Source organism: Hibiscus syriacus, unplaced genomic scaffold (assembly GCF_006381635.1).
Source record: "Hibiscus syriacus cultivar Baekdansim isolate YM2019G1 unplaced genomic scaffold, ASM638163v2 tig00005946_pilon, whole genome shotgun sequence".
Classification (NCBI taxonomy): domain Eukaryota; kingdom Viridiplantae; phylum Streptophyta; class Magnoliopsida; order Malvales; family Malvaceae; genus Hibiscus; species Hibiscus syriacus.
Window position 1 is genome coordinate 98368 of NW_024062074.1, and position 25777 is coordinate 124144.

The following is a 25777-nucleotide window of genomic DNA, read 5'->3' on the forward strand; positions in this document are numbered from 1 at the left end:
ATGATAGATATTTTATGCAAGGAGGGGAAGTCATCAGAGGAGATTGAAATTCTGGAACTAATGACTCGTACAGGTGTGAAACCAGATGTCTTCACCTATAATTCTTTAATTCATGGGTTGTGTCATTCTGGGCGATGCGAAGAAGCAACAAGCTTGCTTAATAGGATGATGAATGAAGGTGTCCATCCTGATGTCGTGACTTTCAGTTCTTTAATAGGAGCTTTATGCAGGGAAAAGAGAACTGAAGAAGCCAATACCATGTTGGAATTAATGTGTCAAAGAAATGTAAAACCCAACATTGTCACCTATAGTTGTTTAATAGATGGATTGTGCAAATCAAATAAATGGACAGAAGCGACAATCTTGTTCAATAGAATGTTGAATGAAGGAATCCGTCCTGATGTAGTAACCTTCAGTTCTTTAATCAATGCTTTATGCAAGGAACAGAGGGTTAAAGAAGCCGTTGTCATGTTGGAACTAATGAGTCAGAGAAATGTAATTCCAAATATTGTCACATACAATTGTTTAATAGATGGATTCAGCAAATCAAAAAAATGGATAGAATCGATAAACTTGCTTGATAGAATGATGGATGAAGGAGTCCATCCTCATGTTGACTTTCAATTCTTTGATCAATGCTTTATGCAAGGAAAAGAAAATCAAAGAAGCCATTAACATGTTGGAGCTATTGAGTCGGAGAAATGTAAACCCTGACATTGTCACCTGCGGTTGTTTAATACATGGATTGTGCAATTCAGGCCAATGTGAAGAAGCAACAAGTTGGCTTAGTAAGATGGTTGGTGAACATATTGTTCCTGATATTGAAACTTTTAACATTTTGTTGGATGCTATTTGCACGCAAGGAACAACAGATAAAGTTCGTGAAGTACTGAAGTTGATGGATCAAAAAGGTGTGAAGGCTAATTGATTTACATACAGGATAATGGTCAGAATGTAGTGTACACTTGGTGAAATGAATAAGGCAAGGGATGTCTTTGATTCAATGGCGACCCAGGGTTTTGCACCTGATTTAGTTGCTTATAAGATGTTGATCAATGGGTATGCAAAGAGCAAAAGAAAAGAGGAGACTGTGATGCTTGCTTAAGAAATGCTTCAAAAGGGATAGAAACTAGATGTGGAAACTCATAACATGCTAAGAGGGTTGACAAGGCTATGAAAGTTGTATGTTACAGATGGTAAGGAGATTAATTAGCATTTCACCCTTTTTGTTATTTGTACTTTTGAGTTATTTTCAAGGATTTTGCTCACATGGAACTTAACCTTTTTGTGCACTTTGTGGAACTTAACCTTTTGGGTGGTTACTGTAATTTTCTTCTTTATGCTGCAGGCTGTAAGTTGAATGAGAACAAACTCTCTCATAATAATATGACGAGTCGGACAGGATGTATCTCCTTTGTCTTTATGTGATTACATTGCACGATAGATATTGCGTTGATAATTGTCTTAAATAGACATACATATTGCTTCTTCTCCCTTGTCAGCTAGAATCTTTGTTCTATTTAGACTTGAGGTGGACATGGAATCTTGTAGTTAGTTGGGGAAAATGTGCTGCTCAATGTTTGCCATGGTCGCCTGTTATTATTGCTAGATAAAAACTGACAGGTAGCTTCTATAATACTTCTTTTAGCTTCTTTTTTTAATCCTTATATGGAAAATTGGATACTTGAACATCTTTCCTCAATATTTTTTGTACAAAATCATAATGATCGTTAAGCTCAAGCATTCGAGTTTGGTTGGTGTTTGCAAGCATATCATTCTTAATACCTTGGTCATAATTCATTCTCATCTTTTAGTATATATTTCCTACAGGCATATGCAGCTGTGGATATGCTGCACCAAAATTAAGCAAATATTCTTTTGATGCTTTTGTGCGTACGCCGTGGTTTTGATCATGGCAATGACACTTCCTAATGAATTGCTCTGATGAATCTACTGAACTTCTTGGAAACTTCCGCTTCGATCTGTCTCATATGCAATTGGAGGCTTTCTTGAAGTTAATATTTCTCTCTAAACCTGGCTCTATTGCACGTCATCTGAATGTTGTTACAGAAGCAATGAAATCTCTGTATTTTGTATATGATGATATATTGATGAATGTAAGCAAGCTCCTTGTCATTATAATTTTTAATATTTTAAGACCAAAGGTCATGCAGTTGCAATTCAATGTGTTCAATCTGGAAAGGTTAACAGACCTTTTAACATTGTCGAATGAGCACTGTGGATTTTTACAAGTGTTCTTTTTTCTTTTTGCCACTCAGTTATAACTTTTTTTTTCATTTTTAGTCCTCATTGGTATGGGCAGTAGATCTGAAATATTTTTCAATCCCATTCTCATAGTATCTCCAGTGAACTGAAAAAAAGTTCATTTTACAGGAATCTGTATAATATTCACTATGGGATACACCTGATGACCCTGTTGCTACCATTTGCTGTCATGTTTTCTTCTACCTGTGTGTGTCGAAACATCCGACAGGTGATGAAAATGCTTGCCCTGCACCTGAATGAAAAGAACTACTTAAAGCTACTCTTAGGAGCTGTCTTGCAGGTGATCTTAATGGTAGTTCCGAGCACTGAAGACCTGGCCATTGATCGAGCACATAGAATCAGTAAGACTCGTCCTGTTACTGTAACTCGGATCACCATCGAAGAAAGTGGTATATCGAATGTTCTTTTGTCAGGTAGTTTCTCTATATAATATTTCCTATGACTTAGAACTGTCTTCAATGATTGATGTGATTTCTCTGGTTCTTGTATATTTGAGGAATCTACTGTGAAAGCATTATCATATTCTGTGAAGGGCAGGAAATGTTTATCGGATATCGTCGCCAGAATCGGCTGCTTTTAGTCATGTAATCCAACTGACTTAGCAGCTTTGATTTGGGATGTAAACCGTTCTGGTTTTATTGATTCGGATGCCATTACCAAGGATTGCTGCATAATGTATCATGAAGACTTATAAAAACAATAAAGGTTTATACCCCGGTTGAGTAAAACTCAACTCGACTTAAAAAATCATTTTCTTATTTTGAGTTATTCGAGTCAACTCGAATTATCAATTCGAATTTTGAGTTCAAGTCGAGTAAATTTAAAAATTTTAAGTTACTCTAAAAACTAAAAATTTAGTTGAGTATTTTGACAGTTTTACGTTTAGTCCCTAATTTCTTTATTCATTCACTTTCTCATTCATTTTAAAGTCTATTTTATTTATAAAAATCAAATCATATGCTCTTAGACCATCGTATAATACATATATACTTCAATTCCTCTTTTTGATAATAAGTTTTTTATTTTTAATTTAGTTCCTCAATTTTTCACGATTTCCATATTTCTTCAATCTATCATTTATTTTAAGTCAAGTTTTTATCAAATTTGAACCTAATACTTCTATACCACTATAGAATATCTATGTTTCTATTTTTTACTAAATTGTATTCTCTTTTTTTTTAAAAAATTCTTATATTTTCATTTTACTCAATTTATTCATTTGACTACAATTGTTTGTAAATTCTTTCTTCTAATAAATTTATTTACTTTTTATACTCTCATCAATACTTTATCCTCATATTACTTTTTTACAAATATAATGTTGTAAATATATTTCATAAATTTGATTGTATTTGATATATTCAATAACATTATAATATGAAAACAATATGAAGAAATATATATATATATTCTATGATTAAAGAAAATTGAAAAATTGGAATCAAATTGTTACCATAAATTATAATAAAATTTGTGTAAAAACTTGAATAACTCGACTTGATTCGAAAAAATATCAAGTTAAGTTCGAGTCATAAAATACGACTCGTCAACTCGAATAACTCAATTTTTTTACTCGACTCAATTGAATGCTCACCCTTACAACTAGATTATGTAATGTTTGAATATAAGACCTCAAGAAATAACGGGTACCTTAACCACTTGGATCGTACCATTTCTAGCTCATCACATTGGATAGTGTAGCAGACAGAATTAATCACGTTATTAACTTTTCCTTACCTACTATAATTAGTTACATTAATTATAAGATTAATTCACAATAATAATCGTCATTTTTATTGAATTATTCCTTCCCAGTTGATTACGCAGCCTAATTGTCATCCCCCCCCCCCTTTTGAATTTGTCACCCATTGACGGCGTTTCTCTTTTCCAAGCAAAAAAGCACAAGCTTGGTTGATTCAGATACTCTCTGACAAACAATTTAGTTTTTATTATTTGAAATAATTAATTATCATAGAATGGATTTCGTTTAAAAAATATTTATAAATTATATAAATGCACTAGAAATAAAATTTTATTTATTAAAAAGCATTTCAATTGAATCCGTACACAATTAACTAATGACAATTCTTAGGATCTCAAAAGATAATAACATATATAGTAATAAATGAGATCGTTTGATTCATGTATATTACATATAAATCACATTTGTAGTTGTAATTCATAACAGTTCTATTTTCGAAAACAATTAATTCTCTAATGATCTTTTAATTATAAGTATGACACTAGTGATATGATTTAATAAAATCAGTGATTATAATTGAGTATGTAATATATTAACTAGAAATATCCCTAAATTTTAAGTTTTATATATCTAGATGTTTAGTAACGTTGACTAGTTTTTGCGTAAAAATATATTGAAGTATAATTTCAATTGTATTTTCATCATAGAAGATAAGATCAAATATTGGAGGGAATAAATTATCTAAGTTTTGAAACATTTAGGTATTTATTAAGTATTTAATCTAAAAATTTAGAGGAGTAAAATTATAATTTAATTAAGTTTAAATTAATAGGGACTTAAAATACTAATAAAAATTTTGAGAAGGGCAAAAATATCTCTTATTTTTAGATGGGTAAATTAAATCATTCCTCATTGAAGTTTAATCTCTCTCCTACTTTATTCATTGTACTTTTATTTTTTTCAATTCACTCACTATACTTTTGAATTGTTCATATTTTGATCATCTGAATTATTTTATTATTATTTTGGTATGACATGATATTTTTTTATTATTTAATATAAAATAATAAAATAAAAATGACATGTCATACTGAAATAATAATAAAATAATTCAGAGTGGTCAAAACATGAATAATTCGAAAGTTTAATGAGTAAATTAAAAAAACTGAAAGTACAGTGAGTGAAATAGGAGAGATAATAAAGTTCAATGAAAAATGGTATATTTTACCCTTTTTAAAGATGGACAAGGGCTTGGTCCACCCAAATCTGACTAGAAAATTAAACCCCTCTATCTACACCTACATATGAGCATGAGACCTAAACCCGACTCGACCGAATCAGTTTTTTTAAAAAAAAATGGGTTCAGGTTTTTTTAAAGGTGTTGTTCGGGTCGGGTTGAATTTGAGTTTAGGGTGAAAAATATCCGACCTGAAAAAGATAATTTTATCTTATATATTTAGGAATAATTATAATAATATCCCTCTATATATTATTTTTTTCAATTAAATCATTGTTTTTATTGAATAAAAATATTTTTTATTATTTCGGTCGGGATGGAGGAGTCATTATTCTCGAGTCGGGTCGGGTGAACCAAAAATCCAACCCATACCCATCCTTGTCTACACCCGACTCGACCCGAGTTTAAGAGAATCCCAACTGATTTTAAAACTCACTCAATTTTTTTATTAAACCTCACACGATGTGACTTAATCTGAATTATACCCAAATTTTCGAAATAAAGAACTGAACCACGGTAGTTATGCATATATTGTTTAGCCTTTAGATGTAGTAGTTATGCATATTGCATACTATATAGAGGTCAAACTTGAGTCTTTCAATTGCATGGAAAAAGTCAGCTTCTTCCTTGTTTTGACTTTCTCATGCAACGCTTATGTAAATTCATCTTCCTCTTATTCCTCTTCAAAGTTCATCAATCCTATTCTCAGCCCTTTCTTAAACAAACTTAACCTTTTTTTCCTTCCTTTGGGTTGTTTTCAAAATGGATGAAATCGATGTTCCTCCATTTTTCATCTGCCCAATCTCTCTGGTGATCATGAGGGATCCCGTCACGGTTTCAACAGGGATTACATACGACAGGGAAAGCATCGAGAAATGGCTGTTTTCCGGCAAGAACACTGCGTGTCCGGTTACGAAACAAGCTATTTCCGATTGCGAACTTGTCCCCAATCATACCCTGAGAAGATTGATTCAATCTTGGTGCACTTTAAATGCTTGCCATGGCATTGAACGAATCCTGACGCCGAAGCCACCAATCGGAAAAGCGCAGATTACAAAGCTCCTCGACGATGCCAAGTCGCCGTTGCAACGGATGAAGTGCCTCCGGCGGCTTCGATCGATCGCTTCCGAGAATGGTACGAACAAGAGATGCATCGAGTCTTCCGGTGCCGTCGAGTTCTTGGCTTCGATCGTGAGCGAATACGACTTGACAGCGGCTGACGAGGCTTTGAACACTCTCTACAATCTCCAACTCTCAGAAGCTGCTCTCAAGAATCTTATGGAAGGAATGGTGATTTCGTAGCGTCATTAACGAGAGTAATGCGGCGTGGAAGCTACGAGTGTCGGGCTTACGCGGTGTTCGTGTTGAAATCGATGCTCGAAATAGCCGATCCGATGCAAGTCGTCGGCTTGAGACCGGAACTATTCGTTGAGCTGGTTCGAGTTTTACACGACAAAATTTCCGAACAGGCCTCAAATGCTACATTAAAGTTGCTGGTAACTATTTTTCCATGGGGAAGAAACAGAACCAAGGCCACGGAAGCCGGCAACGTCCCAGTCTTGATCGACATGCTTCTCGATTCCTCACATAGAAGATCTTGTGAAATAATCCTGACGGCGCTAGATAAAGTTTGCCAATGCGCGGAAGGCCGGTTGGAGCTGCTAAGTCATGGGGCGGGGCTCGCCGTCGTTTCGAAGAAGATACTTCGGGTATCTCAGTTTGCCAACCAGAAGGCAGTGAGGATCCTGTGGTCCATTTCCAAGTTCTGTGGCACATGTGATGTGGTTCAAGAGATGATGCAGTTGGGGATCGTGGCTAAATTGTGCTTGGTGCTTCAAGTGGAATGTGGGCACAAGACTAAAGAGAAAGCTAGAGAGGTGCTCAAATTGCATGCTGCAGCATGGAAGAATTCTCCTTGCATTCCAACCAATCTGCTCTCCTCTTATCCAGCTTGATATTGCTAACGAGGTATTGTTTAGGGATGGTAAGGGTTGATTTTTAGTTGATTCAAACTTATCAAAATAATAAATTTTGATTTTGATTCGATCTATGATTGAAAATAACTTTATATGTCTTTAATTCAACCTAAAAATTTAATTAAAAGATCGATCCGGATTTGATCCGCCCGATATAACATAATTTTCAATTTTACACGTTTTTTATTTCTTAAAATAAAAAAAATAATAGAATAAAAGATCAATTTATTCGGTATAATAACATAAAATTAAAGTGAATTTTAATTTAATACAATAACTATATTGTTTTTTTTACCCTCCCAGTTCTATGGTTTTGACTTAACTAATTCGGATCGATCCAGTTAAACGTAAGGAAAAACTCGATCGACCCAGTCCGAATCTATTGACAAAGTTAATAGGTTTGTAATTTTGGGATCTTGAGTGTTTAAGTTGGACTATTATTTTGTATAAATTATATGTGAGCTTTCTTTAGATTTATATTTAAAATTTAATATTTAAACTATACGAACTAAGTTACCTCACTAATTAAAGAAATGATTATCATTGTTAGAGGTCTAGATTTATTTAAGTGTTTATTGTCAAATAGTTGAGAGTCTTTAGAATAGATACTATCATTTGTAATTACCGTAGATTAATAAAAAAAATCTACTCATCGCATGTAAAATGTTATTGCAACTGCGTTTTAATTGATCGAATCAATTGATTAAAAATGATCTGAACATTTATTATCTTCTAAACCCCAATCCATATTATTAAAAGCAATTGATTAAATCAAGAATAAATGATAGACCATCTAACTTTTACTCTTAGTCTATTATATGAGATGAAAATAGAAAAGTCCTAATTAATAATGGTAAATGTAATTACCATCTAGATCTTTGATCTTTTAAAATTAGTAGAAATGATTAACTTCAGTTTAAATTTCAAAACGCCAATCCTTCAACGTTAACGGTATGCATAAGCTGTCAAAGAAAAAGTCTTAACTAAGCATTTTCTAGGGACAACAATGAAAGCCCCAAATGAAGACACCGTCAAAAAGAGCCGAACAAGGTTGGCCGGCGGCAGCTACGGTGGAGGTCACCGCTCACTCTTCTTTTAAAATACCAAGTCAAATCCATGGCTAAAACTCCCACATTTTCATGCATGTATCTCGGCGTTTGAAATGTCTACCTCCTTATATCATTAATAATAGGGTTAATTCCGATAAGTGACGTTTCATGTTTGTATTTTGTTTATTTTTCTTCAATAATTTTTAAAAAATATAATATATGATAACTTTTATTTTTATTTAATTAAGATGTGATCGTCACAAGTTAACTATCATTAAATATTTGGTATAATCACACATTTGATCCTTGTTATTTACATATTCTATTAATTTAGTTCTACTTTTAATAAATTAAAATAAATTTAACCCTCCAATAGAATGATACCACATGTCACTAGTGTCAAGTGTCACCATTCGATTGGAGGACTAACTTTATTTTCGTTTAATATATTTATTCTTATTTTAACTTCAAAATATTTTAATATAAAATACATTAAATTAAAATAAAGTTAGTATTCTAATCGAATGGTGACATGTGGCACGACACGTGACACCAGTGACACACAACATCATTCGATTAAATTTGTTAACTGTAACATCAACTAACTTGTGGTGATTGGAATATTAAATTTGTTTTAATTTATTAAAAATATGACTAAATTGAGAGAATATGTAAATAATATGAATCAAATATGTATTTATACCAAATACCATGTCACCTAATTTGTTAATTGTAACAGTAGCTAACCCGTGGTGACTACATCTTAATTAAATAAAAACGAAAGTGATCATATCTTAATTAAATAAAAATGAAAGTAGTCATATATTATATTTTTTTGTAATCAGTGAGAAAATGTAGACAAAACACAAATATGAGTAATCAATCATATAGTTAACCCTTAGTAATTTTATAGTTCATTGTTCTAATTGAATGCAAAGTTAAAATTTAATACATTAGAGTGTTTTATGACTACTCTAGTGGTTAGATGAATTATTATTATATTTAAAAGTCTCGAATTTGAGTATATTGTATTAGAAGTGTTTTAGTATTCGTATTTAACATCAAATAAATTAATTTTTTTTTAATATATACTATCTTATAATGCATTACGGAGAAGAAATGCTCAAATTATAAGCTGCATTAATAAGATAGCGAAGAAGAAATGCACTAATAAAAAAAGTTGCAAAATAAAATGCATTACAAAGCGAAGAAATGCTCAAATTAAGAGTGAAGAAAGCGGAGGCACAATAAATTGCAATTATTAAAGCCATGGGGCACACACCATGTGCTATGTAACTTCGCAAGACTCGTGAACTCTCACTTTTCTCCACGTCGCAGTAAATCATTGACTCCTTGTCTTGTATCATTATGAGATCTTTCATTCTTTTCAATAAATCACATCCATTATTAAATAGTTAATAAAGTTAAAATAATATTATTTTAAAAAATTAAATTTTTATTAAAATGATATCGTTTTCCGTTTATATAACAATCAATTTAAAGTGTAATTAGTAAGAAAATGACAGAGTGACAAAAAAAATAAGTATATTAGGTTTAATGAATAAATTAAATAAATTTAAAGTACACTGAGTGAAATTGGTGATTGAGTAAAGTTCAATGGTGATTGGTATAATTTACCCTTCTTTTTATTAGTATAGAATAATTGATCAATTACATATTAATACCGAAACTATAAGTTTTGGTCTGTTTTAGTATTTAAACTTTTAATATTTTCAAAATCATACCAAAATTTTAGTTTTTGTTTCATTTTAGTACCGTTGTTCAAAATTTAATGACAAATTTAGAAACAAAAAAGTTTAGGTACTAAAACATGCCACAACTAATAGTTTAGGTACTAAACGCATTAAGATTTTAATGGTAGGTACTAAAATGAAAATTAAAACTAAATGTTAGGTATGATTTTGAAAAAATTAAAAGTTTAGGTACTTAAACAAACCAAAATTGATAGTTTATGTATTAAATGCATAGTTTACCCTAGAATAATTAGAATATAGTTTGAAAAATTCTCAATTATTCGACAATAAAAATCAAATATTCTTATAGACGTCGTGTTTGAATTCAAAATCTTTAAAAATAAATTTATTTTAATTATTGAAATCACTTAATTCACAAAATTTTATTTGAAAGTTAGTATCTTTTATTTTTTTAGCTTTTAGTTTAAATTGCATTTGTTTCATATAAAATATGTTTATTATTTAATTTAAGTAAAATAGATTAGTGAATATAAAACCAATTGTAAGTTAATAAAAAATGCATTAATTTCTGTAAAATGACCTATAATGATTTATTCGATAAATAATTTTTCTTAACACGTTCATTATTTTTTCTTCAATAAGTTTAAGGGAATAAAGAATTAACTCACACTAATAAGTTAATAATATCTTTATTTCTTTCAAGTATTTGACGCCTAAAATAATATCAAATCTTGAAGAAGAAAAATTAACTTACAACGGCTCCAAATTTTTTATAGCATATTGACAACAAAATCATAACTAAATATTCGAAATTAACCTACATGACCCTACTTTTCAATTTAGGAATTAGGGTTTTTATCAAGCCTTAATAAAAAATAAATGTACCTAAAATGATGGATAATTTTTAGAATAACGTAAGATTTTATATTAAATAAAAAATTTATAAAATATTAGGAGTTCTAACTTAAGAATATTAAGTCTTAAGCATGGTTGATCTCAAACAAATCTCATGTAAAGTATTGAGATGGTCATGAGATCCGGACTTGATGGGTTTTAATCCGACCGGTCTTATAAGGTTGGTTTTTTTATTATTTAAAATTTTGGTTCTAGTAAGATCGAATTCGAATTTAGAATAAAAATCTTTTGATCTGACCTAACCCAATAATTATCTCTTATATAAGGATAATTACAATAAAATCCTCTTTTTTATTTTTTCAATTAAATTCTTATTTTATCGAATATTTTTATATGTGCTTCAAGTTGGACCAAATACATATTTTATTAAAACAAATACCTAAAATCTTACACGTGTCTATTTTTTTATTAAACTAAGATGATTATAAAATAATACACATATCTATTTTTAATAATGTATGGATAACAACATTAAACAAACTAAACTCAATAGCAAAAATATTTAATAAAAATGTGAGAATTACGTATTTAATATGTCAATGCAATTTTACATTTTTTTAACTATAACAAAAGTGGTTTAAAAAGTAACTAATAAAACAGTCCAAATAACTCAACTGCATATTCATTGCGTTTTGACTATGCTGTTATATTCCCCCGTTTTTTCACACCTTGACAACTCAAATTAAAGTTTCAAACTTTGCTGTAATTTCCTAATTTCTCTTTAATTCAGAAAAGTTTTACTTTTTAACAAATACAAATCTTTTGTCTACATGCAAGAACAACAACTAAGTAATGGCTTATAATCAAAATCATCACAGATGCTCTGCAAATTGTTTATATTTTATCGCTGACATCTAAATTTATTTTTGTTTGTTTGGTCTCTTAAGAGGAAGGGGAAGAAGAAGAAGAAAAACCAAATTTCTCTGTCAGATATTTAATGGGAATTGCAGATTCTTTGCCGGTAGTCTTTTAGAAGTGATGGACCAATCATCCATTGCCTGCAACTTTCTACATAATTTCTCTGTCTACCCTTTGTAAAATTTTCAAAAACCGTGTCTTTTTTCTCGAGCTTTCCCTACTTTTAAACTTGTTTTTGTTTTCTTCCATAATTTCTTTTCTGATTTCTGAAAGGTAAGATTCTTGTGTTTTGGTTGGTTAAAAAGTTTACCGCTGGAATGTAAATTTTAGCGGTTAAAGTGTCAGTATCACGATGGTGCCGTTACCATGATATGCAGGTGGTCTTTCCCTTTTTATGGCGTTTTCTACTGTTTTGTGAACAAATTCTTAGATTTAAATAGTGAGACAAGATATAAGTTGATGTGAGTTTTCCCTGTTCTGATTTTGTTAAGAGTTGAAAATCTTGAAATTTATGGGTTTCATTTGGTTGTGTCAGTAAATGAATATATATAAAAAAAACATTTTCTGTTTGATTTTCATTTCTGGTGCCGAATTGAAGAGATTTTTTTAGAGTCACTGAGCTGTTTTCAGCCAATTACTATATAATTTATGGTAATTTTTATTTTGATTGATTCGTTGAACTGAAGAATTTGCTGTAAAAATCTGTTGTTGTTTCCTGCAGTTATTTGGGCCTGTGCTGTTATAACTGTTGTTATCAAGTAACATTTGATTTACAGAAAATTTTTGTTTGGAAACTTGAATTCTCAGTCTATTTGTGTAGAATTTCTGGGTTTTTACTTTTAGTTTGTTTTTTGCATTGTCACTTTCATAATTTCGTTATCGAAAACCCTAATAATGTTGTTGAATTCACATAGCACTAGTTAATGGTTTAGAGATATTTTTTTTATCTAATACTTTGTTGCCCTTTCATTCATCAATAAGTCAGGAATTCAGGAAAAAAAAGTCCAATTTTTCAGTCCCCTGAGCCAAAAAAATTGTTGAATTCTTCACATGCTCTTCTGTGATTTTCTGAGTTTTCGTTGGAATTCGATCTCGGATTAAGGTTTCCTTTGGCTTTTCTGGGTAATTTTTTCGTTCTCTGTTTTTGATTCTCTACTGTTTTTGAAAATCTGTGGTTTTGTAGATGGATTCCAGGCTATTGTAATTTGGACATCTAGTGAATTCAGTGCTTGCTTCCTGCAGGTGATTTCGGGATAACGGCATTTGAAGAGCTTAGATGAGTGTGGATGAAGCCGGTAGCAGCTCCGAGTGGACTAGGGAGCAAGACAAGGCATTTGAGACTGCCCTTGCAACTTATCCCGAGGACTTTTCAGATCGGTGGGAAAAAATTGCAGCCGATGTACCTGGAAAAACTTTGAAAGAGATTAAAGAACACTATAAACTTCTAGAGGATGACATTAATGCGATCGAATCAGGCTGTGTGCCTCTTCCGCCGTATAAATCTACCGAGAGTTCTGCAGGCCATGCTGGTGATGAAGGAGCCGGTAAGAAGGGAACCGGCCATGTACGGCATAACAGTGAGTCAAATCATGGGAGTAAGAATTCAAAGTCCGATCAAGAACGCCGCAAGGGATTGCTTGGACAGAGGATGAACACAGGTGAATCACTCTTCAAATCGATTTTCATTTTCTCATCTTGATTAAGTTTTATTTTTCCTCAGAATTTTAATAATTACTTTTCTTATGCTTCATATATGCCAATTCGGTGCATTTAGTGTGTTTTGATTGCCTCGAATCGCCTAATTTGTTCATATTTAGAATCATTGCTTTTTATTAGTTGTTAGGAAGCTCTATGTTGCTTTGAAGTCATTACTGTGTGAAAGGCCAATCAATGAATGATATATCCAGAAATGATGCGAAGCAACCGAAGTGAGCATGGAATTTGATGTTACCCATGGGGGAGAGATCTTGCTGTTGGTTCTTCATTTCCTCTTTTCCAGAAACTCGTGCCCTAATAGATGATAATCACTTCTTTAAACGTCATTTGTGCGATACGTGTGCCCTTAGTTTTATGTTTTGATTGCCTTGGGATCTCGTAAACTGTTCGTATTTAGAATCGTTGATTTTTGTCAGTTGTTAGGAAGCTTTACATGGCTTTGAAGTCGTCGATGTGTGTGAAAGGCCAATAAATGAATATATCCAGAAATGATGGAAATAACCGAAGAGATCATGTAATTCCGATGTTACCACCTGGGAGAGATATCTTTTTGGTGGTTGTTCATTCTCTGTTTTCCAGAAAATTATTGTCCTACTATCTTTAAATGTTACTTGTACGACACGTGTGCCGTTTAGCTGTTAGTTTTGATTGTCTCGGAATCGCGTAACCTGTTTGCTTTTGGAATCCTTGATTTTATTAGTTGTAGGACGCTGTAAGTGGTTTTGAAGTTTTTGATATGTGTGAAGTAACCGAAGAGAACATGAAATTTAACGTTCCCAAGTTGGAGAGAAATCTTTCCGGTGGATTTTTCATTCTCTCTTTTCCAGGACACTTGTCCCTGAAAGATAATAATTACTATCTTTAAACGTTACTTGTATGACACGAATGGCCGTTTTTCGTATGTTTTGATTGCCTTGGAATCGCATAACCTGTTCGTATTTAGAATCCTTGATTTCTATTAGTTGTTAGGAAGCTCTATGTGGCTTTGAAGTCGTCGATGTGTGTGAAAACTCGTGTCTTTTAACGTTTCTTGAATGAAACTTGCGCCCTTTATCCGCTGTTTAACCGTTTAACCCTGTCTGACACATGCTAATCTTTCGGAACAGCCTTCCTTTTAGAGCTAAAGTTGGCATTTGAGGATTCGATTGCTTTCTGCTGACATATGTAGTGCTAGCTGAAATTGATTCTGATATGGAAGGAAATTAATAGCTCAAGAAGGGTTATGTTCGAGGATATGAATTTAGTTTGTTCGGCCACTTAAAAGCTTGCCGATTTTGTATCGTATTAATTATAATTTTCTAGGGATATTAGAGATTGATCTGCTCCTTTTTGTCCCTTAATTTCCCCAAAGTTCAGTTGTAAAGGATAATGGGGAAAAGAGGGCAAACATAGAATTCGAGTGCATTTCTTTAGTTGTGCATGTCCAGTCTCGGTTTCTGTAAATATACTAAGAATGGTGTTCGTCACAATGCTAAAACCCGAGTGATGGTATGATGATGTCTTCACAAGCCCATGATGAGGTCGAAGATTTTGAATTATAAGGGCTCTCATGCTAGCGAAACGCACATGGACTCTGGTTTTGTGAGATTGTTAAAACGACTCTCCGGAGCCCCACCCTTATGCGATCTTCATTAGGAGTTTTGTGTGATGCCTTGGACCTTAAGTTAAAGCGAAATTAGGAAATCCCCTTGAAGTTTCATCAGATAGAGGCTGAGAAATTATTCGAAAAAATCGTATAGGAAGTGGTAAGTTACAATGCTTTTAATATGCTTCGATTTGGTAATAGGTAGCTTTTCTGACGGATGTGAAAATGTACATAGGTTGGTTTAAGTGCTCCTTGTAGTGGATGATGAGAATAATCTTCTATATTATGGTTTTAATGGTGTTTTTTTTTTAATCTTGAAAATCAGGTTATTTCTTCTCGGTTTGGATAAATACGGGAAAGGCGACTGGCGAAGCATATCCCGGAACTTGGTGGTCACTAGAACACCGGCACAAGTTGCAAGTCATGCGCAAAAATACTTCATCAGATTGAACTCGATGAGCAAAGATCGGAGGCGATCTAGCATCCATGATATTACCAGTGTTGGCAATGCAGACGTTTCAGCACCCCAAGGTCCGATCATCGGTCAATCAAACGGCCCCGCACCCGTAGGAAAACCAACCAAACAGCTTCCAGTACATCAGGCTGCGCCACCTGGTCTCAGTGTGCATGGTGTTCCAACTATGGGGCAACCGATAGGGGGTCCCCTAGTCTCAGCAGTTGGCACACCCGTGAACCTTCCTGCCCCGGCACATATGGCTTATGGAGTCAGAGCGACTTTACCCGGAACAGTCGTTCCGGGTGCTCCAGTGACTTACCCGATGCCGCATGCATCTGCTCACAGGTAATAAGATTGCTTAACTGCAAGCACAACTTATGTCTGTCATTTGTTTAATCCTAATAAGGCCACAGGGAGAGAATCTAAATGTATTTTATAGGGAAACTATGGAGACAGTCTAATGCTAAATATGGCAGATTTATGGTTAGGACACCATTTTTGCATCCTTTCTTTTATCAGCATTAGACTCGGCCGATGCATTATCACCGGAATTGTATTCGAATATGCTTTTTTTTTCTAGCATGTCGAAAATGGCCTATTCGGTTGTCATCGTATTCGTATCGTGTCTCCGACTCTTCTCAAATAGAGTTCTAAATGTCTCTCGTTTAATCAGAGGATTGTCCGATAACTGGACGTACATTCTTGTACGTTGTGTCAGAGGATCGCCCTTCGATAACTGGTCTTGTACATCGACAAACTTGAAAACATGCTCGTCGTAGACGAAGGTGTCAAAATGGATCACACTTGTTTGCAGACACAGCTGCCAGTGTTAATGTCATTAAAATTTTAACATGGTACAAAAACGATTTTCTTTTTAAAATTGGAAGGTGAAATTTAAGTAAAAAATAAATATGCAATTGATAAAAGGTAAGTTGAGATTGATATTACCTTTATCAAGGAAAAGGATACAAATTGTAAAAAGCAGGTAATTAAAACAAATGCAATGCAATCCGAATAATAAATTAGTATAATTTGAACTTGGATAAACCACACCTTTGATCCTTGAATTTTAGATGGTCTTGTTTTGGTATTGAAAATAATTGAAAAAATTACTAAGGGGGTGATGATATCGTCATTATTTCTTTTCAAGAGATACTGTTAATTTCGGTTGTCGTCATCGACTAATTGTCATTAATTATTATTCATATTAGATTAATATCAAAATATTTATATATTTTTTGAATTATTTTCATAAAATTCACTTAAAATCAATAAAAATTAATTCAAAAATTAACTTTCCAATGTTTTAATCTTTTTTCAATAATTATAGTGAAATTAGTTTTGAGGCATGCTAACGCTTCTCATCATTTCAAATTAAACAAAAAAGTAAAATACTTCAAATACCACTCACTTTTAAGTTTGGATTCATTTATGCCACTGACGTTTATATTTAATTGCAATTATGTCACTCCATCGTTAGTCCATTAATGGCATGATGACATGGCATCTATGTGTCGCGACGGTGATGATATGGCTCCCTCACTAAAATGACATCATTTTAACGCAATTGTTTTAATGCTAAACAAACCCAAAACGACGTTGTTTTATTAGATTCATTTGATGAAAAATTGATTCCCATGGAATTCAAACCAAAGTTCTTCATGCACTATTGCCTAACGTTCAACCACCAAGCTTACTTAAAAAAACTTATTATATTTTTAATAAAACTAATATATGTTTTAAAAAATAGTTGTATACTTTCATCTTCTTCATCAATCCATAAACGCTTCAGTGATGCCAACTAATTGTTCGACGAATTGCCAAGTTCAAGATTATTGATTTGGCTTCCAGGTTCAACACCCAACCTTCCAGATTTTTTCCAGGTTCAATTCGATACTCGACGAAATGCCAAGTTCTTCATAACTTCTGTTGAGATGAATGGCATAAGCGTGGAGAGTATTGGCGACCATGCATTCACTTCATCATACATTGTTCATTAATTCCTTTCCCCATGTTTATGTTCTCGTCAGTATTATCAATCTATTTCGCTTTTCGGCTTTGGGACTTTTTCATTTTCTTCTTTTGATTGGATTTTAAATATGGTTTTGCCTGTTTTAACTGTTGAACATCAAGGATTGCAGAAACTTTCTCATGGTGCATTTCTTTGCTGTAAAACAAGTGTTTCTCTTCATGTCCGGGCTGAACATTAATGATGTATCACTGACCTTATTGTAAAACGCCCAACCAAAAGATGCTGCAATATGCATCATGCCTTTAGATAAGCATGGATCTAAACCCTAAATTTCCAAAAGAAGTACATGAATCTAAAGCCCTAACTTTCAGAAGTTACAACAAATGAAAACAAGATTAATTCTAAAACAGAAGAAAACTACAGCACATATGGTTTTCCGTGCTTAAATCGAAAAATTATTGAGCATCCAAGTGCACACTTTTCCTTCCTTCAAACCTCATTGCTCGTAACATGTGAGTTTATTTTAGAGAAGCATTCACCAGGACACAAACCTTTAATCAACTGAAAGTGTGCTGAAGATTCATTAGAAATGAAACCAGTGAATAAATTTTAAGATTCACATACTCACCAATAGATGAAACTCCTTCAAGCCAACTTGAACTCGTTCAGAAATATTTCTGAGCCAACTAACTAATGGATACAATCAAACGAAAGCAATTCTTGGAAGAGGAAAACATAAATCATTTCCAACAGTAAAGAAGGGGATATGAATCCTATATTCAATAATTTAATTGGTAAAGAAATACAGCCCTCTCATATGGGGAATATAGGTACGGTTACTGCTCTTAAACACCTATGAAGTACTTTCCCGAAGTGAACTTAAAAATATGACAGAAACTAAACACAGTTAACTCTCAATTCGCCAAATTCAATACCCAAGACCTGACAATTTTGAGAATAATCATAATAAGAAAAATCTACATGATCCATCTCTAGATGGATATGCGTTGTGTCAATAGATACTCTACATGTTACTGGTTTATGTTCTCCAACCAAAAGAGCACAGTTCTCGTAAAAACCATCTTTTGGTGGTAGATTTAGCAAAGAAGATTTTGGAGCTGACATCCTTAGTGTACTGCTAGTACTAGTTAAGTTTTCCTGGTCTTCAATCATTAATAACAAACGATGTGGGCGGCCTAGAAGCTCTGACACGTATTTCATGTCACCTTCAGCTAGAGCATGTCGAACACGGGTAGAAGAAACTTGTCCTCTCTCTTTTAAATCATAACAATTCATATTTCTGGAATCTTGGTGCCTGTCCATGACGGAATTTATTATGTAAGCACCCATACCAAACTCATCACACAATCTCACCAATTCTGAAGCATCCCCAGCAGCTTTATAGCCGAATCGATAGTTTTCACCTGTGGCAATTAGCCATTGAAACAACCTATTTTAACTTATAGGCATTAAGCTTTTACTTGATAATTTTGATACAAAGAAGAGTATTCTAAGAGTTCACGCAGCTTTTAGCATACCTGCCACAACTCCACAAACTCCAAGCTCCTCCGCTAACTTCTCCACAAACTGCCTCGGACTAAGATGCCTAACACTTGTAAATTGTATCTGGAATTCCTTGGGAGCCACATTACCACAATATGGAGCCCAAGAGGAAAGAACACGCAGACGATCACATCGAGCAACTATGGGAGGCCTGTTGAAAACCACACCCAGAATCATTAGAATCAAGTGAAATAGCCAATAGCTTAAAAGCATTACACAAACATTATAACATATGTAGATATATAAACTTTACCTAGGCTCCCAACCAAGGACTTCAGCCATTCCTACGAATGACAAAAGATATGGAGCTCCAACCTTTGATGCTTGAATTGCAAGTTCTCTATGACCAATATGAAGGGCATCAAACTTTCCCACGCAACAATACCTCCTGATGTATAATGCCAACAAATAACATAAAACACTAAAAAAAGGTTAAACAGAAGGGAAGTAGTAGAACACAAAATGAAACCTGCCACTGCGGATAACTTCAGAAGGCTTCTCATGATCATCTTCTTGTTGGCTTTACACAAAATAAATCATTTAGTTCCCGAACTAGATACTTAATAAAAAAACAGAGCCCTGTATCAATATTATCGTTAAACTACAGTTTTGGCGTGCTTATACTTGAATAACTTGATCTTTATACTACTGGGACAATATCAATTGTTGGGAGTTCGACCATTGTGACAATACTTTACAGACTTCTCCAGAAGCAGGAAGATCACTAGACAGACCTCATATTGCCAAATTTGAGAAAGTTCATGTCAGTATTTGAATTGTTTTTCCTAAATAAGTTGATCCAATTTCAAAAAACTAATTAAGTGCATTGATTGAAAATTAAAAAAATAAAGCAAACAGCTGAATAGGTAACATAAGTGAACCTGAAGATTATAACAAATTTTACTGCTAAAAAGTATTTGGGGAGAACAGGGAAAAGAACCTGAAAGAGTCAGGGAGAAAAGGAATGTCGCCGGCGGATTTGGACTGGAGACTGGAAGAAGAAACAAATCGGGGATGGAATCGATGAATATGGAAATTATTATCGACAAAAGCGACGGCGGCGGAAGAGGGAGGAGGAGGGAAGTTTAACCAAGAAAGAAGATGAGAGCTGCAAGGTTCCGGTGGAGCAAAATCCTAACCCCAAAATTTGATGAGAGATACGAGAGCTGCTAAGAGCCAGCATTTCTGATAAAAAGTAAGGTATTGGTTTGTTTGCTTTTGTTTTTCTCTGACTATTTATATTCTTCCTCCTAGAACTGGCACTACATCGTACTAGAAAGAAGATGAGCAGAGCAGTCGGGTAGGGCTTTTGCGGCTTTACACCTTTACGGTGTTCGACTTGGGGCCAACCTGCTTTTTTGGGGAATATTCTTGGATAGTCACCTACTATAGAATTGATTCTATTTTGACTACCGAACTAAAATTTTTATCAGTTAAATCACAAATTATTAAAATTGTTTCAATCACGTTCCTTACCGTTAAATGTTAACATAAATTTAATCATCTGTGTCATCATCTGATTATATGATTTAACTTAATAAGTTTATGATTTAACATAAATTTAATCATCTGTGTCATCATCTGATTATATGATTTAACTTAATAAGTTTATGATTTAACATAAATTTAACCATTGTCCTCTCCCCTAGATGAATCCTCTTCACTTGATTTCTAAAGATGAACGGCCTTTTGGCTTTCAAGCGATGTGGCTCTCTACTGATGGCTTCCGCAACATGGTCGATAACCTCTGGCATTCTCTTAATTCCGATTTTGTGGACGCCTCCAAAAAGCTATCTGAAGCCCTACTCAACTAGAATCGCGATCATTTTGGGAACATCTTTGGCCGTAAAAAGAAGCTTCGAGCTCGTATTAATGGATTGCAACACATTCCCCCTCACTCGCTCACACCAACTTGATACTCTTGAAGAATCTTTGGTGAGAGAATATAAGCGTCTCTTGGAACAAGAAGGAGTGTTCTGGTTTCAAAAGTCTCGTGTCCAATGACTTCAACAGGGTGATCGGAACACCCGGTTTTTTCATCTCTTGACTCTCACCCATCGTAGGAGGAATAAAATTGTAATGCTAAAAAATACGAATGCCGATTGGGTGAGGGATCTTCAAAGCCTTCTCTCGATGGTTCAAGACTACTTTGTCGGGTTACACTATTGAGAACGACATCCTTTCTAGTCTGTCAAAAATTGGCTGTCTAAGGTTACATTCGGATGATACCCAAAGGCTTGTAGGGAATGTTACTGAAGATGAGGTCTGTAGAGCCCTTTTCATGATGAAACCTTGGAAGGCTCCTGGTGATGATGGCTTTTACGCAAACGTATTTCAAGAAATGTGGGGTACCTTCCGAGTATCACTTACGTCAATTGTTGATTTAACTTTGGAAACGACTACTTTTCTGGTTGAATTAAATCACTCTTATTAGCTTTGATTCCGAAAGTCTCCCCTCTGGATTCCGTTAAGCAGTTTCATCCTATGGATTTTGTGGTTGTGAAAACTCTTGAATTTGTTTAAGTTCTTGATTGTCTTTTTAATTCAAAGCTTATTCGTTCTTGGTTCTTTAATTGATTTCGAGTGAATTGAGAGAGGATCTCGAGAGTTTTATCCATTTATCTATTATCGGGAGAGTTAAATTCAAGAAACGAATGAGCATGATTTTCATTTGAACGAACATTGGTGAAGGCTAATCCATCTTAGGGATAAGATTCAGATTTCAACGGCTAAAAAGTGCAAGATCGGTTGTTGTCCACCCATGATTAACGAAGGGATGTATCACTAAGGCATGCATAATTGATCAGTCCTTTGAAGTTAGGAATAACAATAAGGCATTGAAGAACATTCTGTAGAGCTTTGAATGAGAAAACTCAGTTGCAACAACAATTGAATTATTTCAGTTTACAAGGCAATCGAGTTGCCTCGACAATCAACTACTCAGACTTTCCAGACAGTGTCACACTACTAATCACGATAACTCGGGATGCTCTTTATTCAATCTCGGTCTATTTTTATTTACTTGCTTATTTATTTTATTGTTTATTCATACTCCTACTATTACCAATTTATTCCTTTTTATAGTGTGAGAAGTTAGAATATACAATTACACCAATCCTTGCGAATCATTTATATCACGCTACACTTATGTTTGGCAACATACTTCTAATGGAAAATTCACCACTCGCTCAGCTTATCTCTCCCTCACAACCGAGGATTTGGATTTTTTCGACTAATTTCTCTTGGATCTGGCGTTTGCCAATCATTTCAAAGTGGAATTATTTTGTTTGGTTTGCTTGGAGAGATAGATTACTCACCAACGCCCGAAGAGCTTCTTGGGGCTTATCGAGCTCCTCTAGCTGCTCAACTTGTGGTCACCTTATGGAAAATCTGCATCTTATCCTGCGAAACTGTCTGTAGCTCAAAATTCTTAGAATCGGTTTGTCGGAGACTCAAGGTGGGACATTTTCTTTGCCCAGGGTTTGCAGACCTGGATTTCCGAGAACCTAGATACTTCAAAGAATACCCCCTTTGGGTTACCCGTTTCTCCTGCATTATTTGGAACTTTGGAAAGAGAGATGTAAAAAATTCTTTGAATCGGATGATTACGCTTATGACGAGGAGTGATTCTGGCATTCCGTTAAAACGTCCACAAATGATCTTTTGCGGATTAATTGTATTGCTGTTGGGACTTCGAAAACAACTCTGCTGGTAGTATGGTCTCCTCCAATCAGCGACTTTGTGAAATTGAATACGGATGGAGCTAGCCAAAGCAACTTGGGTATCGCTGGAGCAGGCGATATTCTAAGGAATGAAGCTGGACAGTGGATCATGGGGTTTGCGGTACATTTGGGAGCTTGCTTGAGCACAGCGACTGAACTCTACGCCATACGAATTGGACTCTGACTTGCTTGGAAATACGGCTATAGTGTCGTCGTGTGTGAAGTTGACGCGAAGGTGGTTCTCCAACTCATTGAAGATGGAGATTGTTCCATTCACCCTTTGGGACCCATCATTGAGGACATTCGCAACCTCAAAGCTCGGAATTGGATCCTTAATTTCCAACATACATACCGTGAAGGCAACTTTTGTGCTGATGCCCTCTCAAAATGGAGTGCATGCTGGAAGAGGAGATCGCGGTCTTTGACTCCCCACCTTCAAAGGTTCATAGTTTCTTTTCCTCGAGATTTTACTTTGCATTAATTTACTCACTTTCCCGTTTGTAACCAAAAAGAAATTAAGTTTAAGATCAAATTAATAATACATGTAAATAATAAGGACTAATTATACAAATTACTTCATTATTATCTCGACATTTCCGTTAAATACAATGGTTTGACTGAAACCATAATTTAATTTTGTTTTCTCAATTTTATCCTTTTTTCGTTAATAATTTCTTGATCAAATCCTTTTCTAAGCGAGAATGATTTCAAACGAGAATGATTTCAATACTTCTATATTTTAGTGACCAAAGTGCAAACACCCAAAAAATACAACGACTACCAATGTACTTTACCCTTTTAACTATAGGAAAAAAACTACTTACTTTGAATTGTCAGAATTTTACCCTCATACTTCTCAAAAATTAGAAAATTAATCCAATTATTTAAACACGTGAACTTAGAAAGGCTGATTGAAGTGGATCAAACCAAGTGCAAAGAGCGTAGTTATAAATTATTTCTTGCATGGAAAATGATTGGAATATATTTGATTATTTCCCTCCGAAACATGGAAAGCCTGAGAACTATCGAGTGTCGAAAAATAAAATCCGATTGCATAATAACTCATTATGAGTAACAATTCGGTGGTTGAACGAACAAACCGATCATCAGTCTACTAAGCCGGAGAGGAGACCGGCTGCTCTTCGGCGAAAATCGGGATGGGTTTCGTTGGAGCCGGAAGGCGTCCTATGCTGTCAACTTTATCCTTCAACTTCGGAGGAGGCCTGGCTGGTTTCGGCAGCAACCTGCCCTTCTTTTTGAACCACTCGGGTTTGAGGAGAGCTCTCAACCCTAATTTGTTATAATGCACTCTCCTCACAGATCCACCTGCAGCTTCAACTGCTTCCTTTGCTCTAACAGTCACCCTCGACACCTGAAAATTTAAACAGTGAGACCAATTATTTTCTTCATTCGGTTCACAACAAAGAAATATTATCGATAAAGACTGAATCAAGCGGAATCTAAAATGTTCACCCACTTCAACATCGTAGAACATACTTTAACTGGCACCGAGAAACTAGAAGGCTACAAGTGTGACTAATCTATCTGAAACTAGAATGTATGAAAGACAACACACGAGTTGAAGTTTCGGTCATCATACAACCAATCGATAAATGCAATAGATGATGCAAGGTTCTTTTAATTATTATAAACTGACATAAATCGAAGAAACAATAAGTCATAAGTAGAACATGAAGAACGATTTCAGACAAATCTTGTACCTCCAGATGAATCGGCCACTTGATCTGTTCGGAACCACGACCCATCAACCTTACTCTCCGTCCTCTATCTGTTTCCCGATGGCCTCGACATCCTAGGTAAAAGCAATAATCGGTGTGAGCATTGCACTGAAAAGGTGACTTAAATTCGAATATCAGAATAGGTTAACTCTACCTTGAGAGTCTTCATGGTGATCAATTCATGAGAATCAATCTTCCCAGCATTTATTAGTTTGGCTATCTTTCCCAATCCTACTGGCTGTCAGAGAAGGAATACACAAGTAATTTAGCAAGAGAAGAAAAAACTCAAATAAAACAAAGCAGAACTTTCGAATACAATGGAAAATTTCGAAAGAATATTCTAACTCTACAAGTGATTAAAATTAGCACAAACATTGTCCCGTCGTCATAAGCATCAACACATGAATTAATTCTCAATACCAAAATATGCACAAAAAACTATTTGAATAGCATTATCATCCACAGTATATCTGGCAACAAGCATCCAAATAAACATAAGCTCCTTAGACGATCATCGGAAAGTCAAAACCGTTGTTCCAATATCCAGCAGTGATGACAGATCAAAACCCGAAACTTGCAAGATAAAAGAACTACATTCTACTTCATTTCCAACTTGCCACAAAAAAAAAATATTCAAAATGCAATTATACACTTTCTAATTTCCCTAGCATTTCGTTTCTATTCAGTAAGTATCTCCATGCCCCCCTAAAATAGATAACTTACAAGAATCAAATGAACATACAAAGCTCGGATTTGTGGGGAGAACAAAAATCAAGAAAAATGGTACCTGAAAAGTGAGGCTAAAAGGGTTCTTAAAGCCGCGTTTAGGCAAGCGACGCCGCATCGGAGTCTGGCCTCCTTCGAATCCCAACTTGCCATTACCTCTAGCCTTCTGTCTTTATGTCCTCTACCGGCGGTCTTCCCTTCCCGGACCCAATACCTCTCCCTTTCCTCGTCTTCTTCTTTCTGGGAACATTGTCTCTCAGATCGTTCAAGCTCAAAAGACTATAAGCTCTAATACCCTGAAACCAAAATGATCCATTTCTGTTAATGGGGTCGGAACATTTAGGGGATTGCAGGGAATGGAAATGGAGGTTTTGTGATGGACTGGAGATGGGTTTGGTCTTTAGGAACTGAGAACAAATAGAGGTTATCGAAGGGAGTCTTCTTCTTATCATTGCAAAATACTAGGATTTGGGTTTTCAATTGGGGATTTTTTAGCATGTGATCTAGGGTTTTGAGAAATTCTGCTTAAAGCTCACTCAGCTGGAAGTAAGGAGAAGGA

General features: G+C 34.4%; 1 protein-coding gene and 4 pseudogenes across 1 annotated transcript; 3 read left to right on the forward strand and 2 right to left on the reverse strand.

Moving 5' to 3' along the window:
• On the forward strand, positions 1-928 carry LOC120200389 (pentatricopeptide repeat-containing protein At5g16640, mitochondrial-like). The gene is made up of 2 exons (XM_039201262.1): positions 1-495; positions 599-928. The coding sequence occupies exons 1-2, from the start codon at positions 1-3 to the stop codon at positions 926-928; spliced, it is 825 nt and encodes a 274-aa protein (XP_039057193.1).
• Positions 929-5945: 5017 nt separating this feature from the next.
• On the forward strand, positions 5946-7180 carry LOC120200393 (annotated as a pseudogene).
• A 5535-nt stretch (positions 7181-12715) lies between these two features.
• Positions 12716-15858, forward strand: LOC120200394 (annotated as a pseudogene).
• A 2353-nt stretch (positions 15859-18211) lies between these two features.
• On the reverse strand, positions 18212-20252 carry LOC120200395 (annotated as a pseudogene).
• A 3379-nt stretch (positions 20253-23631) lies between these two features.
• LOC120200396 lies at positions 23632-25777 on the reverse strand (annotated as a pseudogene).

Bases quoted from the DNA above. Each gene is read 5' to 3' on its own strand.
- LOC120200389 (XM_039201262.1), top strand. From the start codon at position 1: ATGATAGATATTTTATGCAAGGAGGGGAAGTCATCAGAGGAGATTGAA. The intron at 496-598 runs GTAATTCCAAAT...TGATGGATGAAG, and splicing joins AACTAATGAGTCAGAGAAAT to GAGTCCATCCTCATGTTGAC.